Source organism: Cariama cristata, unplaced genomic scaffold (genome assembly GCF_000690535.1).
Source record: "Cariama cristata isolate BGI_N322 unplaced genomic scaffold, ASM69053v1 scaffold6734, whole genome shotgun sequence".
Classification (NCBI taxonomy): domain Eukaryota; kingdom Metazoa; phylum Chordata; class Aves; order Cariamiformes; family Cariamidae; genus Cariama; species Cariama cristata.
Genome location: NW_009613428.1, coordinates 97756 through 116673, shown reverse-complemented (window position 1 = coordinate 116673; position 18918 = coordinate 97756). Strand labels below are relative to the sequence as shown.

Here is an 18918-nt window from a genome sequence, read left to right as displayed (position 1 = left end):
GAGATGCTTTGGTCAACACCCAAAGTTATCTGTTTGAAGACACAGGGCTTGGAGCTTGGTCTCAAATTTGCAATACGTTGGGCACAACCCATGTTCACCTTAGATTACACCACGGAGCACACATATAGACAGAGTGAGCTTGCCTAACTCCTTATATATAATGTTATATGTTGACTATGAGCTGTGTGTCGTGTGTTACTTTGTAGAGGCACTACTGTTCCAGTGCCAGAAACAGCAGAGGAGTAAGATAAAAGTAAGGTTTCTATCAAGATAGGTGAATTTAGATCATTATACTTGACCTTCAAAAATCCTAGAGCAGTTGAACAAATACCCACCAACTGAGTATCTCCAGAATTTGTGTTAAAAGTGCCTATTGCCTTGACTAGACTAGAGTTGGTCCTCTCCACACCAAGAAAAAGCCAAACCAAGCAACCCCTATCCCCCTATTTATTGCACTGCTGCTCAAAGGAACCACCAAGTTCTTCAGCCAAAGGCAACCTCTGAGCTTGACTCTCCATCTATAGCTTGAACAAATGTCAGTATACTCACATTTTACTCCAAGAAGTTGTGAGCTGCTATGTATACGTATGCCCAGACCAGCCCGAAATTGATGTACTCATCACAGTGTGCAACCACTGCTCAATATTTGGTGTCTGGAGAGTTTAGGGAAGGATTTGCGCTTGCTTCAGAAAGAGACCAGAAAAGTAGGTCAGCAGCCTTAGCTGGCTTTTGAGCACACGCACGAACTGACAGCTTTCCTGACGGCAAGCTCGAGTCGTTGGCTCCAGGAAACTTTGTAAAGTGTCTTTCAGAGCTGATGTTTGTATGTGCATGTGTGATTTTGTTTACCTCATTTATTTAATGCGATGCAATCAAGAAGAGCAAATTATATTAAATGTTGCTTTTCATGAAAGCAAATAAATTACCTAAAGTTAGTTATTTAACTTATTAAAGTAATTTGCCTACCCAGCAGGTAGTTTGTTCCAAATCTTAATGACTTGTTAAATAGCTGAGGCAAAAGCCACAAAGAGCCTTGGACATCCTGAAACTCTGCTTACAATATTCAACTTGACAGTGGAGCCCATCTCTTGGAGGTAAAGTTTTGGACAGAAAGACTCGCTCTCCCATACTCCCTTCTTTACCTCCTCCTCCGTATAGTCTACATGAGACCCAGAACCAGCCTCCTGAATTTGGGTCATGTAGGATAAAATAAGTTTGTGAATTTTGATAGGATTTGGCTGCAAAAAAAATGAGATTTTTTGCAATAATCTTAGGTGCCTCGGCAACTTCGTGCTTCCAAGGACAGCCCGGCACTGATGGGGAGAGGTGTTAGAGATGCACACTTTGAAGTCTTGCCAGGTGCTTCTGTCCCTTCATGGCTCTGGTTTTAGCTGCCTGCATCCTGGGATTTAAAATATAGTCCCCAGGCAAAATTTTTTCAAGCAGGACCAACATGGAACTGCTTCTCTATGTGACAATAAAAACAAGGAAATGCAGATCAGGGTTTTTTCCCCAATTATTATACACTATTTTTGGAATGTAAACATTCATTCTATTGGGGATAGGTCCTAGGTGGCCAAGGCTGGAGCTCCTGCCCCGTGAAGGGAGGCAGAGGGATGGGGGTGGTCCTCCCTGGGGATGAGCCCACGAGGAGGTGATGAGGATGGGGCCAGGCTCTTCAGAGCAGAGTAGGAAGGGGAGAGACAATGGGCATAAGTTGAAACCTGGAAGGTTCAGGCTGGATACAGGGGGAAAAGCTGTTTTGCTAGTTTCCCATCACTATCTAACTACTTGAATATGTTGCCCACCTCAATCCTTCATCTCACGCTGATCTTTTTTTTTTTAAAAAAGAAAGAACGAGTGTGTTTCTCCTTGCGACGGAGCTGGGCTGATGCTGGGTGATGCCTCAGCTGGATCCACGCATGTCTCGTGAGGGAAGCGGAGCTGAGAGGGGACCCGGGGACAGGGATCTGTCCCCAGCCCCACGAGGACACTGACCACTGATGCTCACGGTAACAAGGAAAAGTTTCTGGTTCTTTTATATTTTTTTAGAGTGTCAGTTGCAGAAGGAAGTGATTTAGGTAATGCGCTTACCTAATGTCTCTTAAGATAACAGAAGGATGAGTTTTGTAAGCTCTTCAAGTCAAAAGTCAGTCATGTGTAGGTGCTTAAGGACGGTTAGGAAAGAAGCCAGCTCTTCCTAGGAGAGGTGCTTCTACTTCTGAAAACCGAGTTAAGAGAGGGTGGCTGTGTTTATTCAGGCAGGAAAACCACTGAGAAAAGTTCTCCTTCCTGAGGCACTGCTCACCCCGGAGCAGGCAATACGAAGCCCCATCAGTGGTGTAGTAAACTACAGCTCATGAAGCCCACCCTCACCATTGCAGACGTGCCATCTCCAGCCTAGAAGACCCGCCATAAAAGCAATGACCAAAAATAAAACCTAATCTTACAGACCGAGATAAGTTTGAGATTTCTTTTTTTTTCTTTTTTACTTCATCAGCCTGAGAAGCTACAGCAGACAAGCAAGAGGCATTTTTTTAGGAGAGGCTCCTCTACTGTCCTTGTCATCTCACCACCAACACCCCCTGCCACCCATGGGTGAATGCCCAGTGTGCTGCGCACCTGGGTTGTGGGTGAATGCCCAGTGTGCTGCGCACCCGGGTTGTGGGTGCCAGGAGGTTGTGGTCCCCAGGCTGGTGGTGGGGTCTTGTCGCAGCAAAGGTCCGCGGTCACCCCAACCTGGGAAGGTGGGAGATGGCATTAAGGGTCCCCCCTCTTGGCCCCAGCCCTGTCACCTAGGCTGGCTGGCTGTGCTGACCTTCTCCCAGTACAGAGCTAAAATACGAGGAGCATGTTAGCAGCCCAGCACTGGACTAAACGCTTCGTGAGAAAGACAGGAAAAAAAAGCAACTTACTTTGTCTCAGTGGGAAATCCATGTAGAAGATATCAAAGTTGGCAAATTTCTCAGATCTCGCTATTTCTTTCAGGACATTGGAAAGTTGTAAAGCTCTCTGCAAAAATCAAGTGATTTAACGATGATTCATTGCTACTCACACTGCTTTGCATGGATTTGGCTTTTGTCACCGATGTGCAGTCAAGAATTTCAAAGCTAATGTTGCCTTTTTAGCTGAGGGAGAGGAGGTGAAATGAGGTTCTTCATCACAACGTAGACCCGCGTGGGCACCACCAGCCTTGGGGCTCACTGTGCAGGATGTCATTGCAGGTTGTACTGTGGCCTCAACTGATGTAATACATTTAATACAGCATAGGGTTATTTTACTGGAGCCCTTTTTTTTAGTAGCATCTCTATGCCTATAGAAATATTCTGAATTTCTGGGTTTCGGAGGCTTCTTGATGAGTGGCAGCCCAGATATTTCATTAGAGAGAACTGAAACTTTTTTACAGGAAAAATGTTCTCCTTTCCCATTATCCTTCCTGCTCCGGTGTTGTGGGTGCTAACGCTTATCCAGCCAGACCAAATTCTGCCCTTACTTTCAGCAGAGTAAATTATCTCCGCTGAGCATCTACCCAACTGATATATCCAGTGTGATTTCTACAGCCGTAACAGAGATCAGGATCTCCTAAATATTTAAATTGTGCAGTTTGGATAATAACATAGACAATTAGTTTCAGACAGGGGCTCAGAAAGAAGATTAATTCATACCCTGCAGACATATGAATTGTTCATGGACAGAAGTTACGTGTACTCTGTGTTCGGTATTGTTGGTACGAATATATAAGCTGCAATCCTGCAAAGATTTAGGAATGTGCTTAATTGTCTTCTCTGAAATCAAGAGGGACAGGACATAAAATGAAACATATGTAAGCCTTGGTGAAATTAAGGCCATATTTTTTGTTTAGTGGATGCAAACATTAATACCGCTATACACAGAGATGACACCTTTGATGATATTTGGTTATTGGCTCTTTTACATGGCTGCAGGGGAGTGCTGGGATAAAAAAAATAGCTTGTACCGTAAGGGAATAAGTGGCTGATATTATGTGACATTCACTTCTGCGGCCAGATTTTTAGGGTGAGTTTTAAGACATTTCTGTTCTGTTTGTTCCCATTCCTGCACTAAGCCTGGATGCTCCTTGGTCGCACCATCTGGCGATTAAAAGTCCACAGAAATGTGGCTGAGGAAGATTAGCACAAATCCCAAATGAAGACAGGGTAAGGCTCTCTTTCTCGGAGCTTGCTCCCGCTGCCAGCGAAATCTCTGCAGCTGGCTTTCCGTACTCACAGCTACTTGAGTCACAAGCCTTTTCTTTCTTATCAGGTACGTCTTCTCCTTAAAGAACATGGACCTGAACCATTTTGTCTCAGGGAGAGCGCATCCCTTGGGAATAAATTTGGGCAGCTGAGAGGTTGGAAAGGGAATACATTTACGAATCCCTTAACTTAACGATGCTGGCTCCCAGAGCCTGAGAGGCATTTGAAGGGATGGGTACGGATGTTTCCGCATCCACCGCCGCCTTTGGAAGAAAAAAGTGTGCTGAGGTCCTGCCTTGGCACTATTAGGCTTATACCCTCGGACACAGGGACAAACTGGAAGAGCATTGTTGCGAGAAGGTGATCCCGTTGCAGCCTTGTTGAGACTTACCTCCGAGGTCAGGTTCCTGAGGGTCTCGTTGGGGGTCAGCCAGCCGCTGCAGGGGCTCACCTGGGCAGGCACAGGGAGGGGGGCTTTAGCAGCGGGCCGAGAGGAAAGGGGAGGGGGCTCGTAAGCTACAGCCAGAGACCTTACCCGGAGGCAGTCGAGGAAAGAATAAAGTTGACTGTAGGTGATGTCCCTGTTCAGCTGCCCTGTGAAACACAGAGGGGGAAACTTCACGTGTCTGATGGCCAAATGTAACTTCATTTTGCAGGTCTATGCGTTCCCATGCCTTAGACCCCTCAGTGGGGGGAGGCACCTCGGGAGCGCTAACCCTCCCTCAGTTTACCCCCCATCCCACCAAAGCCAGGATGCAACAGAGCTGGCACTGATGCATCCTTCCCAAAAAGGGCCCCATGTCCCCACCGCATGCAGAGCGGCTTTCGCTTCTCCCCGTCCCTCTCCACCCTTTCACGGGCGATTCTTCTCGTACGGGGGCGTCAGGCATCACAGCCCACGCCAATCTCCTAAGCATGGGACTGGTATTTTATCCGTTAACTTGTCTTTCGCCCTCCGAACAAATACAAGGGTTGCAAAGCTGAAGGGAAGATTGCAGGCGCCCGTATATACGCCGAGTTTCACATTTACCTTGGAGAGGTTAGCCTTAAAAGGGAGGAACAGTTTTGCTGTCACAGAGGGAAGTGGATGTCCTGTGCAAATTCAAACACCCAGCTTGCATTCCCTAAATTCATTGCAATACGCAATAGCCTGGCTTGCCAAGAAAATTACCTGTTTTTCAATCTTTTTACTTCTCTGGTAGCTACAACCAGGATGGAAATTAAATGGCCACTCTGTTCTCTGAGTTTGGATTGCACTGATCATCCTGTCAGGCTTTATTATTTTTCCAGTGCTGAAATATGCAATTTTTGTCATTGTTTCGGGATTGGCAAAGTATGATCTGTCCCAAGTGAACCGGGCTCCTCAGGTTGCTCTGCAGGGGCTCCCTGACACAGATGTGATTCCTGCCCATCTCACAGCTGCCCATCACCCAGCAGCAGCTATCAGCTGCCCGGGGAGCGAAAGCTGGGGAGCTCAGCGATCCGGTGTCACTCCTGGACAGGGGGATGCCCCAGACCCACGTAGCCTGAAAGCATCAGACCCTGGGATGGGCTGTCAGGGGGACCAGGGATTCGGCCGAAAGCCAGACCGATGCCTGGTCGTACCTGGCGGGCAGGTGGGGAAACCTGCTCGCAACCCGTCGGAGGATCTGCCAGAAGTCACCTCTTGCTGCAAAAACCTGTTCCTTAGGATTAATTAGGTCCCTCCAAGGCAAATCAGCCCCTCTGAAAAATTTCCACCTGGTCCTATAGCCAATCGCGCCTGATGTGGCTTGTGCCAAAAACTGCTACGTGTTGTCTCTGAGAATTAGATAACCGGTAGCGGAACCGTCCCTGTGATGATAAACATGCACCTAAGGAAAGAAATGTGTTTATGTGACTAAAAACCAGTTATCGCAGGCTCCCCCTGCCCTGAAAGGAACAAGAGGTTTTTTATTTTATTTTCCTTTTTTCTGTTTTCGTTGGCAGTAGTATAGTGTTTATTAGAGAAAAATGTAAGAGGAATAGAAATGGAGACCTCAGACTTCCCGAGCAGAGGCAAGTACTTTTGTCTAACACAGAGGAAAATAAATAACCCGTAGTAGCTAACGCAGAAGCTGTGGGGCCACCGGCAATGATTGGGGAACCTCGGGGAAACCGCGGCATAGAGTCTACGGAAAGCTCTTGTACCCGGTGGTTGCCAAAATCACCTGAAGATGTAAGCTACTGTTTTAACGGTGTGATTTAGCTTCTCTCTCTCTCTCTCTCTCTTTCTTTGCTCATGAGAACGAAGATGACAACAGCTTCCCAATTGCTCAGGTGCAAAAGAGATTCCTTTCCCGAAATGGAAATATGAACACGCTTTTGGTCTAAAATTTGGCAGCAGAATGGCCACGATGGTTCCTTGTACACACTCTTGACTGGAGAACAAGGGATGGATTTACATTTGCTGTTTGCATAAAAACTTTTTTTGCTACTTGCATAAAGTATTTCACGTTCTTTACCCACTGCAGGGTAGCACGAACTTGTAGAGTAGGGGTTCTGCAACCAGCTTCCAAGCTTCCCCACCCCACAACCGCCCACATCGCCAGGGAAAGGTTTCCACAGGGACCCCAAAGGCACAGCTGTCAGACCAACCAAGGATGGACGTCACACTTCGCTGCATATGAATGCATCCCGCTGTGACGGCATCACTCCTTGCAGCTTGGCACAGGATGAAGCCAAGGAGCAAGTGGTCACTTAATGGTCAGATGTATGGTTTCATGCATGCTCTGAGATGACAAACTCCTAAAGGTGGCCTCCAAATCTATGAAAACGTTGCCTCAAATCACCTTACGGCAACCGTCCTCTGAGGAAATGCCCCAAACCATCCCTGCACGTGGTGTGAGGTTTCAGTCCTCACACCTGTGGGTAGCATGGGAGGTGGCAGGCAGCCAGCGCTAGCAGAACAATTATTTCTCCAATATCTAGCCAATTCTTCACTTAATCTGTCCTGGTCCACATCCAGTGTACCAACCCATCCATCAGTCAGTGAGTGGAGGTGTTCACCAAATGTCCAGCTCCACCTGTAACAACAACAGGGATGAAGTGCAGGCAGGCCAGCCGCAATTTTGGAACAAGTTGAGGCAGAAGAGTTTGTTTCCACAGCCACAGCTTGTGGTGAGCCTGGATCGGAGCTGAGTGGGTCTGACTGGTGGGGGAACCAGGCAGGACAGGGGTCTACCCTCTATCCACCCTGTCCTGCACCGGGGATGGTGAGCTGGCTCTCCTACTTCTGCTGCACAGCCAATATCTGTCTCATATGTCTCAGATCTCCTCCACTCTGCAAGGTTTGCTTGAAATTGTCAATAGATTCATAAATTATTTAGGGAGAGAAGGCAGATAACCAGGAGGAGCCCCCCACCATCTCACGTTTACCTAGAGGATGGTATCTGTCATGCAGGTTGTCCCAGAGAAAGCGGCCGTCTACCAAGCCTGTTAAAATCACGTGGCTGCCGTTTGGAAGACGGGAGTCCAGGTATCGCAGAGCCTGCACCACGTTGGAGAACATTTCTTTGGGTGTAGTCATGTGAGCCAGCGTGTCACGGTTTCTGCAGAGGAAGAGGATGCCAACAGGACATTGTGTCAGGTAATACTGTCCCCCCCCAAAAGGCACCTGAAGCAGAGGAATTTTCTTTTTTGCTGTTCTTCCACATTAATATTTAAATGATGCTATGTGCTTTAGTCTTTCATTGTTAGTGCCAAAATCAGAAGTAACACGGAAACCTCCCTCGGCGTAACCCTTCTGCCTGCTAAAAACAGACAGATGCATCCCTTCTGTTTTATAGCGTGGCCTCCTGTTGTGGGCTAACCCCAGTGGGCAGGTAAGCATCACACAGCCTCTCGCTTGCTTCCCCCCTACCCCCAGTGAAATGGGGGAAGAAGAGTAGAAGAGTAAAAGCATGAAAACTTGGGGGGGGTCAAGATTAAAATAAAAAAAGTTATTGTTCAATAAACAAAGGAGAAGTAGAAGAAGAGAGGAAGCAAGGGAAAGGGATGCAAAGGCAATTTACTCATCACTGCCCACGGGCAGTTCTTCTGCTCCACACACACGGCTTCGGGGTGCAGGATGCCCTATGGACGGGTGAAAGGAGGGCTGCTTTCCCCATGGGTTGCTGCGTGTAGCTTATATTCAACTAGCTCTTTGATTATGCCAGGCAGAAATATGTAAGGTGTCTTTGTCTCTCACGTGTCGTACACCTCTTGCTACAGCTCTGCAGGAGGGCAGGAGAGTAGCGAGGGGTCTGGACAAACATGGGAGACTGGAGGGAGGAGGTATTTAAGATAAAGTAGTCCTTAGAGCTGTATCAGTATCCCACATGGACTGAAAACCCAAGTGTTGTGGGTCACCGGCAGGCCTGAACCTCTTCAAGGCAGAGTCTCAGGCTTAGGTGTAGCCTTCCTCTCTTGCATTTAGCTGCAAATGCCATAGGAGGGGGAAAAATAAAATCCTGAAGTTGAAATAAATTTCGACTTACATAAGAAAAACAAACAAGCAAAACCACCCCAGGCTGCCTACAGAACACTGCTCTAGTTATGTTATTAAAACAACCACTTTATTATAGAGAAAGCATTCGCCCGCTCTCCCCTCGAGAGCTATTGCCATGTTCTTATGGTGCATCCATCTATAACAGGGGCTACGAGCAAGAGGGTGAACACAGCCCCGAGGAGCCTGTCCCATCCCGGCAAGAGAGGATCCACAGGTCTTCGGGACGGGGAAGACCCCAGCACCGTGAAGCCCCACTCCGGCAACGCCTGGGAGACAGAGCAAGGCCAGCTTTGGGGCAAAGCTCCCCTTGTCCGGAGATGTCCCATTGCCCTCTCTCAGAGTGAAGAGTCAGTGGGATGGAAAGAAGGATGCCATTGCGTGCTTCCACAAACCCCAGGCAGCTCCAGGGTGGCCAACGGAGCAGAGCATGTAAATCCATTAGTTGCCTTTTTTTTGAATTGGGAAAGACAATAAAGACTTGCATTTGGAATATAAGCTCTTAAAAGAGCCTCCAGAAATAGCAGCAAGGACATCAGCAGCAGGAGCACATCAACGTGTGGGGCTGTGCATGGCATGGACCACGCACCTTGGGAAGCAGGTGCTCCTGACAGCTTTGGTCCTGCCTTGGGGTGCTGCTCAGCAGGACCAAGGCTTTCAGAGAAAAAGCCTCAACACCCCTTGAGGAGCTCATCTCATTGCTCAAGAAGACAGGCAGGCAATGTCATAGAATCATAGAATCATTATGGTTGGCAGAGACCTCAAAGATGATCAAATCCAACCGTATACCCAATGCCACCATGCTCGCTAAACCATGTCTTGAAGCGCCACATCTAAACGTTTTTTGAACACCTCCAGGGATGGTGACTCCAGCACCTCCCTGGGGAGCCCGTTCCAATGCCTAACGACTCTTACTGTGAAGAAGTTCTTCCTAATGTCCAACCTGAACCTCCCCCGCACAACTTGAGACCGTTTCCTCTTGTCCTCCTTGTCCTGCCAATTAGCACATAAGGTTGCATTAGCATCCCTCCTCCTTCTTTTTAGCGGTTCCCACATTTTCCACTCATGGGTTTGTAGGGAAGCAATCAGCTCCATCCAGGTCCTTTCCCTGGGAAAGTCCTTTTAATCTCTTTCATGGCTTCCCAGGGGTAAGAGAAGAGCAACCTTGATGCTTGCAGTGCCAAGTGAGCTGCTGGGGAATCAGGAGGGAGTTCTTGTCAGTGAACAACACAGAAGCAGGAGCTTTCAAAAGTGGTGTTGTTCTGTCTCAAGGCATTAGAAATGTTTGTGCTTGGGAAGGGGGGTGCTGAGTCCCATGTGAGAGAACCGCGTTCCCTACCAGGGGTTTGGGATCCTTCAGTGGGCTGCGTTTTGCACAGAAAGTAAGAATTAGATGACTTCCCTGGACCCAGAAATTTATCTTAATGCAGTGTGTGCTGCTGAAGCGTTTGAGACTTTCTGGTTAGGGAGAACAGTATAACAGCATTATGATTCAGGCTTATCCTTCTGACAGCCACCCAAGCAAGGCACTTTTGAGATAAGGCTGTGGTTTTGCCCTTAAATTACTTCATTTTGCCTACAGGTGTTGCAGCACTTGATTTCAAAATACTGCTCTGATGTAAGGCCTCTACCGCAAGTAAACACGTCAGTGTGAGCCAAAATTAATGTGACATTCCTAACTCCACGTTCTCTTGTCATTCTCCGCTGAAGTCATGCACGTATTTCAGTACATTTCGTCACATTTCCCTTCTGTGCCAGGCTATGAAATTAAAACCGCCTGAGAAACAAGCCATCTTGTAGACACCTTCGTTTTGGGCTCTGCCATAAGGACTTCAAGGTGCCCGGGTGAGCACCGGGGGCTGTCGCGGTACCCTCGCACGGTCTGGATGCCCTACCTCCACGGCTACCCTGGCCGTGCACACACAGAACACAGCGGAACCGGGCAGCCTCGTGCAATCGGTGAGAAGTTTTTCCAGCTCTCCTCTGCCACAGAGACCTCCTCCAGTCCCTTATAACAAGGGCTGGCGTAGCCCGGGATACGAGGGATGCTCACATAACTATTTTTAGGGCTGGAGGGGTGCAGCGGTGCTTTGGTGACGGTAGCCTTTACAATAAGGGGGTGTTAGGTGGGTGCTGCTTTGTACAAGTTCCCTTCCCGGTGGCTGCTGTCACCTTTCTGTTTCTCACAGATGCCATAACTGCAAAGCTGGGAAGGAGAGGCTGGAGAAATGGTCCCTTACCCCCAACGCAACCAATACGTGCAATAATTGTACAGCATTTGTGACTGCTGGTGCTCATTATTTTCTTGTCTGAATTTTTTTTTTGTTCCAGGTCTGTGTCCCCCACATTTACACCTCAGTGGGCTGAGAGATACCACTGCCATCTGTCTGTATTTTTCTAACCCCCCTGTTTGGACACCGCAATGTGGAGACTACTGGGAACGTGTAACACAGACTGCCAATTTCATTATCCTTCTCCTCTACAAACATCCATATTACTCATTGCCCCGCTCTTCACATGGGCTGAAATCCTGGCATTTTAACAATGCTTTGGCTAAGAGCTGTGTCTCCTGTGTGCTTAGCACAGTGCGTTCTTTTGAAGGTAAAATACAGGATGAGGCCAGAAAGGCTCCATCAATCACTGCAGTTTAAAGATGTCCTTGAAGAGGTTTTTAACTTGTCAAGCCCTAGGTTTGAAGTCAAGCCCATCGGATGCTTTGCATCCTCTGTAACCTCTGTGGGTGCATCAGAGCCAGGATAGCTACACACGGCGATCGGACACAGCTGAAAAAAACCCTCTCTCCGCTGTACATCCCCCCTTGATGGAAACAGCAGGTTGCTACAGAAGCTGCGGCATCTTTCCTTGCTGGAGTCACAGGGATCACTACAGCCTGATAGCCTTTTTTTGATGCTGCAAATGTTTTGGAAGCAAACAGACAGTAGAGAGAATTTGAGCAGACAAAAAGTGTCTCTGCCAGGTAATGGATGCTGGGATCAAAAGTCAGCAGAGTTTCAAGTAATAAATACTGTTTTGGAGCATACAAATGGGTGAGGCAAGGCCAAAATGGTTTAAATTTGTGGACAGTTTCTTTTTACTTCAGGCAAGAATAGAAAGCGGTGTGAGAGACAGGGGAAGTGAAGGGACTAGCCTGCAGAATGAGGAATAAAAGAAAGGAAAAAGAGATGCTTTCAGCAAAGCCAGTGAAACAGCAGGATTGAAATACGTACACAACAGAGCCTGAGCCAAGCCTGGGAGAAGGCACCTCGAAAGTCCCTGCGGCAGGAGCCACGGACTTCAGCGAAGGTGCTATTTGGGGGTGCTCATCATCCTGGGGGTGGTTGTAACGATACCTCCACAAGCTTCTCGATAAACAGAAGGCCAGGACAGCCTTGTCAGCAAGTAGCAGGAGGGCTGTGACTGCTTTTCCCATTTAGTCGAAGGGCAGTGGCATTACTTTCGAGGATTTGTGCGTCCTTCCCGTAAGAGGAGGGTGGTGCTGAGGGCAGATTCGGCTGCTCTGGGCAGGGGTGCGGAGAGAGCACGGGGACCAGACGGAGATGCCAAGGGTGAAGGTTTCATGGGAGGTTGTGGCCAGGGAGATGGTGGTACCAGGGAAGGACCTAAAAGGTGGCAGTCCCACTTCTGCCCCGGCTGAGGGCTGCGGTGGCAGGGGAGGCCCTGCCTGGCCTTTGGCCATCCCCGTCTGGAGAACAACACCCGACGTGCAAAGTTTCAACCCAAGCACTTGCTGTTAAGCAAAGTTTTAGGATGCCCAACCCAGGATATTTTAATGGCAAAGTCTGACAGCCTCTGACTTCATTGTACAACCCGCAGGTGAGACTTTTCAAAAGCTTCAGAAGGGCACTTAGCCAAGCGTGTGTCGTTTATTAAAATAAGTGTTTTGAAAGTCTCTGCGTAAGTCTGGTTTATTCCTTCCGCTTAAAAGAAAACCTGAAGATTCATCATGGTGGAAAATAATGTTACGCTGACAACAACAGCACTTGGACCACCTGCAAAACCAAAACTGCGGTATGGATGTGCTGTGCGCTGGCCTGGTTGCAAAGTGTTTTCTGCCTTCCCGCTACCGGGAGAAAGGGAAGCATCCAACTAGTGACCTCTTGGCATCCCCGCGAGCATTGCTAATGGATAATGCCAGAACTATTAGTTTTTGAAAGCTTCAGTTCATTCTCCTGCCGAGCTTATGACGTGAGTAAAGCCAGAAAGACAAAACACCTTGTCAGGAGAGCACAGCAAAGACTGCAGGCAGTGTGAAAATAGACCTCGACAGGGGACTAGGATGCCGTTCTTCAGAAAAAGTAAACCAGTCACGCTCTACCTCCTGACAGGAGGTAACACCCTGGGTAAGATGGATATACATGCTTTTAAACTCTTTTTTTCCCCTCCCTCCTGTTGTTATATTTAATTTCATCTGCTAAGTTAGAAATATTCTACTTCAGACATGCCGTTGGTCACTTTATCACTGGCTTGTAAAAGAAAGACAGATAAGCTCGGAATGAGGACTGGTAGGTGGCTATGACAAATACAGGTAAGGCAACAACCAGTCGTTTCAGCAGAAAAATAAGAATTAATAGCAAAGAAAAATGTTATCACGGGGAAGCGCAAAGCAATGAGACATAAATGTCCAAGCAGCCAGCAGTACTCTAAAGAAGTCAAATTTATGATACTATAAACGTTAATTTGGTTTACACCTTACCCATTGCAGACATCATTCCCAATTGTAGCGTAGATAACTATGGCGGGATTGTCCAACAGCTGGTTTCGGGCCAAGCTAAAAGATAAATACACAACTCTATTAATGGGGAAATACGTTCTCAGTGTCTGAATCACACACCGTGCTTGTATGAGATCACATTTGGAATTAGCTCGTTTCAATTTGGCCAATGCTCAGACGACTACACTACTACGTTTGGGAGAGAGGTTTTGTGTTTTTTTTTTTTCTCCCTATGGTTTTGTATTTTAGTAAAGTCTCTTAAATATAGTTTTTTCACTTCTCCCTTTTGCCCCTCAAGCACTTGTCTTTTTCACTGTTTTTTCTGCTAGCTTTCTGTCTTCTTTGTGTTACTCAGAAGCCAAATCAAGTAGTTTCATTTTGGGGTAAAGACATAAATCAAGATGGGGAGTTTTTAATCAGAGGTGGGAGAAGACGACCATGTTTGGCTGACAACTAAGTTTATGTGTAGGACTGGGCTCGAGATCAAATCAGGATGTGGTCCAAAGCGCAGTGCTAAGGGGCAAGGATTCATTACTACTTTTTCTGGAGGAGAGAACAATAAATCCCTTAGGATGTGAGCTATATCAGCATCCAGCAAACTAAATTAAGCCCAACTGCCCCATAGCCCACCCAAATTCACCTGAAAAGGAGAGATGCTGCCTCTCACTATCCGAAGAAGCAGGACTCTCAGCAGCACTTCTACAGCCCCAGCCAGCATTTGAATCCTGTTCAACACTTACCTTTTTATTAAACCGAGGAGGTTTCCTGAAGAACCACCTGATCACACGTAGTGGGAATAAGAGAAATAGTACAACATCATTATAGTGACAAACAAAATGAAGTGCAAAACCCGACTTCATTGCATATTTCCAAGAATGCAGAAGCATTAAAAAAAAAAAAAAAAGGAACAACAAGTGATCTCTGTAATATTTTTGGGTGCCAGTATTAGGAAGCAAAGCTATATCTATTTGAAGATGTCCCTGCTCCTTGCAGGGGGGTTGGACTAGATGACCCTTAAAGGTCCCTTCCAACCCAAAGCATTCTGTGATTCTATATCCAGGGCCCTGCTGCCTCTTACCTGAGTCCCGCACTTCAGACTGTAGAAAATCAAACACTTTTAAGTGCTGGGTTGTTTGGATCTGGCTTTTAATCCAGATCTGTCAGCTTCTTCCCATCTGTTGAACATAGTAGTCTCTTGTAAACCAGCCAACATGACTTGTCAACAGTCGATCTACTTTTAGCTTTCCCTATATATTGCAAAGGGAACTGTTCTCACTCTTCTGAGAGAGTAAGTGTCTCACAGCTATACCACGTTGGGACTGATTCAGGTCCTAAACATAGGCACCGAGTGCCATTTTTGCCATCCCAGAGTATCCAAGACACCTGCAGCAGGGCTGGCAGATACAACACAGGATGCCTGAGAGATTGTGCACTTCTGGAGAGGCAGCTGGAAGTGGGAAAGATCCTGTAAAGCATCTTAAATACCACTAGGCACCAACATTTGGGTGTCTGCGTTCCTCTCCCCACGAGTGGCAGACTTACGAAAAACAGGATTAGGCCAACTGCACCCCTCCTGAAAAACTCTGCATTTCAATGGCAATTCACCCAAACGGTTCTGTCTGAATCTCTCCTCCTCCAGGAAAAGAGCTAGCTACACCTAAGCATCTGTGAGCATCTATAATCTTTCATTTATGTCTTGAATGAGAAAAGCATTCCCAATGAGGAAAGCTTTTATGCATAAAACTTACTAGCGGGTCTTTAAAGGCTCTGGATACACATATATACATCCCAGCTAGGCACAGCACACAAATCAAACTCCATCACCTGCAGTGCAAGAGTGATAGCCAGCGAGGAGCCAAAAAAGGCTTTATGCTTTGTTCAAGATCAGACTAGGACTGTGATTGCAAGAAGCTCACCTCACAGCAACGTACAGAAATATAAACTTCAGAGAAGCAGGCCCTGCAGGTTGTACTTGCTTTTATTTTGCAATATTTTCACTCGCTCCTCTTTTCTCGCTCCTTCTCCCCTTGCATTACGCTCCCTCTGTTCTTTGCTCAGCTCTTCCCCGGTCTCTCTCTTCTCTTTTCTGCATTGTGCTCTGAAGCTTGCTTTGAGAAGCAAATCCTGTCCTCCCCGCAGCTCTTGGGGGGAAACTGGTGGTCAGAACATCATTAAATCCCTGCTGGATTGGTACAGGGGAAAGATCTAAGAGATAAACCCCTAAGGTAGCAATAATACACTTTGCATTTTAATAGCGGTGCCTTTGTTATTATCACTCACATTGATGCCAACTGCATATATCAAGGAATCCTTTATGTTTTAAATAATCCAGTTCTTCCAAGCTAAAAATGAATATATCTGTCTCCTGAGGGTTGCTGGTCCATTCAAAATCCAGCCCTTCTGTCAAGAAGCTCTTTTCAGCGGAATAAGAGCCCCACGAAATCCTTAGAAAACGTGGCTCGGAACATAACTGCCACCAGTTGATTTTTTTCTGTTTAATAGCCCGAGTCCAACACCCCTCGTTAAGCCATTCTGCCGCACGGCTCCCTGGACTGGGGCTGCAGTTCCAGCACAAAAAACCTACTGGGAGCTCTAGAAATTAAAATGTATTTACAAAGAAGTAAGAAGCTAGGTAGATTAGGTCTGCTGCATATACCCTTGGCAACACGGGCTGTTATTTCATACAAAGAAAATGTTAAGCCAGCCTCACAAAATTAATTAAAGCTCAACAGTGTCACGTTTTGTCCCAATTTTGGTTTACCTGTGTGTCCTTGATTACTCCTTTAATACCTGTTCTAAGAGCACATTAAGGTGCCTGCACCATTGACCTCCCCGGTTTTGCAAGAGGGTTTCTGTTTGCTGGTCTCCAGCTCCAAAGGATGTCACAGGACCTCATGGACACCCTTGCTATGAGACTGGTGACCATGTTATGCCCACTCTGCCTGCCGGTTTGGCAGCCCTGGGAGTCCCCTGTGCTGCCGTGGGGTGCCCTGTAAGGCCTTCCTGGTGTTCCCCGTGGGAGTGCAGAGCAGTCACAGCCCCCAGAGGAGAAGAGTTGGAGGGTAGACCTTTTAGCTCCATCATTACTAGTGACATCCCTCTGAACCCCCTCTTTTGGCCACGGCCAGACAAAACCCCCATAGAGTTCCAGTGGAGTATACTGGGTTTTAGCCCAGCAGAAATTCTCAGTCAGCGAGTGGATAAAAGTGATCAAGCCATACACCTCCCTACTCAGAGCTAGAAGAAAATAAGTGCCTTTCTCTATTTTTCCATAAGAAATGCAGGCAATTAAGAAGGGGTTTATCTTTGTTTCTGGAAGATGTTCATTAATGCAGCACCAAGTATCAGGCTAGTAAGGTTAAAAAAGAAAAAGTGAAAAAACTTAACATACCATTTTGGGAAATGTTCTGTAAGTCTCTGTGATTACAGCGATTTCTGCTGCGTAAACGTAGATACAGAGAGTCTGTCCAGCCTCTGAAATAAATTGAGAAAATGCAAGCTGCTAAACTCGTATGATACTGATGAAAACACAGCTGGTATTAAAAATGAAGTATGTTCTCGTCTCTGAACAACTCTGTGTCCTAGTTAAGTATATACTTCTATTTCACCATCTCTCTTTTTTTGTGGTCGTAATTCTTTTTCATCTTGAGCAGGGTCGCCTAAAATGGAAGCTGAGATATTCTCTCAGAAACTATAAACTGATGGAGAGTTTCTTTGAAATTGTTCCATCCAGGATGCTTTTATCCTGGTCTTTCAGATAAGGTGTTTAAAAACCTTTTTGTTATAGATCATTTATCAAAACAATCCTGTTGATTGCTCACTAATTGACTTTTCAATTGGTTGTTATGGAACAGTAGATAAAAGAGAAGAAATATTGGAAGGGCATTCATTTCCCACTGCCATAAATCTTGGACGGATTGATCTGAAAACAGGTTATGCTTCATTCCGATTAGTTCTCTCCTTTACTTTGCACTATTGAGAAAAACGAAAATGCAAATGAAAAGGCTAACAGCCCAAAGGGAAGCTGATGAGAAGACCACACTCCCAGCCACGAGTACCTGGCCATCTCTATCGGGGCTGCCCATTTTGTGTTTGAACTTAGACACCAAAGGAATCAGATAACTTCAATACCATGGCTTAAGAACAGCAAACTCGGACAAATGCAGAGAAACAGAAGACAATGATAAGTTTTGAAACCAGCAATAACAAATAACTACATAGAAACACATGATAACATCAACCAGTCACCATGCAACGGGCTACACAAGAAACGCCTGAGCTCTTCGGTTGTCAGCATAGCAGGCGGGCGGACAAGGAGGAGCAAACAGACCTTTTCCATCAGAGGATATTGGTTAAAGAGCAGTGTCCCTGTTCACCCATCAGGGGGTGGGAAAGATGGACACGGACCCCATCCCTTTGTGTTTCTATTTCTGCAAGCTCAGAATGAATGGGAGCTTCCCACTGCACATTGCCCACCAGTCTCCACCACACTTAGTCATTGCAGTCTGGGATTGTGAGCTACTTCTCTTAAAAATGCCTTCAAGTCCCAAACAGTCCTTGTTTTTTTTTTTCTTCCAGACGTGGAAGAGATTAAAAAAGATGAAATACTGAACACTGAACCAAGGCCTATCAATGACAGCTTCAACAAATCTCTGATCACTGGTGGAGTTCAGATTCCTTGGAGCCCAGTTAAATACTGCGTATTGAGTAGCTGGACATTGTAATAGATTTTTAGAGGCTGGTTTTACTGCTGACTCTGAAAGAAGGGGCTGCGTAGATCTTCTCTGTTGGCTTGTGGAGTAGTATACCGCTGTAAAGCGTACATACACTGTGTGAATGTAGCTGAGGCTGGGAGCCTGGTTTTCGCATAAGGAGAAAAAAGGAAGCAAAACGTACAAGTGTATGGTGCAACAGATATTTTTCCTGGAAAAGAATATATTCTGCCAACTTTTTAATTCTGTTGGTAGAGAGCCTCTTTAGGCTTGACTCATGCTTGGTTTGGCATTTCACTGTATTCATGACCTATCTTAGACATATAAAATAAAAACTATCTGAAACTCAGGGCAGACCAAGCCTGATGTTTGTTGATGATTGTATCCTGAAGTTCTGGCAGGAGTCAAGGGCCTCTTAATGCTGATCAGAAAGACAGTTAACAAAATTACGAATACTTTTTTTTAATTTCACAGTTAAAACTGCAGGCATTTCAAGGTGTTTTCTTTGTGTTTGGATTTTATTTTCCTTCCCTTTTGGCAGAGACTTATTTTTTTCCATCTTTCTCTGCATCCTTCCCTATCCACGTGAGCCAATGTAACACAGCAAATGAGGTCACAGGCGCTTCCAAATTCTTCTTTTGCTACTTCCTCTAAACGTGAAACAGAAAAAAAAAAAGAGGGGAAGAAAGATTACCCAAAAAAAGGGAACAGCATGAAATAACCCTGGGCTTACCATTCATTCCACTGTTTCAGCAG

General features: G+C 46.3%; 1 protein-coding gene across 1 annotated transcript in view; it reads right to left on the bottom strand.

Annotated features, from left to right (window-relative positions):
• AOAH (acyloxyacyl hydrolase (neutrophil)) overlaps positions 1-18918 on the bottom strand; it is a 73910-nt gene that overhangs the window by 7210 nt on the left and 47782 nt on the right. The window contains exons 14-20 of the mRNA XM_009699013.1: positions 16842-16924; positions 14191-14227; positions 13433-13507; positions 7611-7783; positions 4750-4808; positions 4606-4665; positions 2916-3012 (exon numbers count right to left, since the gene is read on the bottom strand). Coding sequence (XP_009697315.1) covers positions 2916-3012; positions 4606-4665; positions 4750-4808; positions 7611-7783; positions 13433-13507; positions 14191-14227; positions 16842-16924 — 584 coding nt within the window. The remainder of the gene's footprint in view (positions 1-2915; positions 3013-4605; positions 4666-4749; positions 4809-7610; positions 7784-13432; positions 13508-14190; positions 14228-16841; positions 16925-18918) is intronic.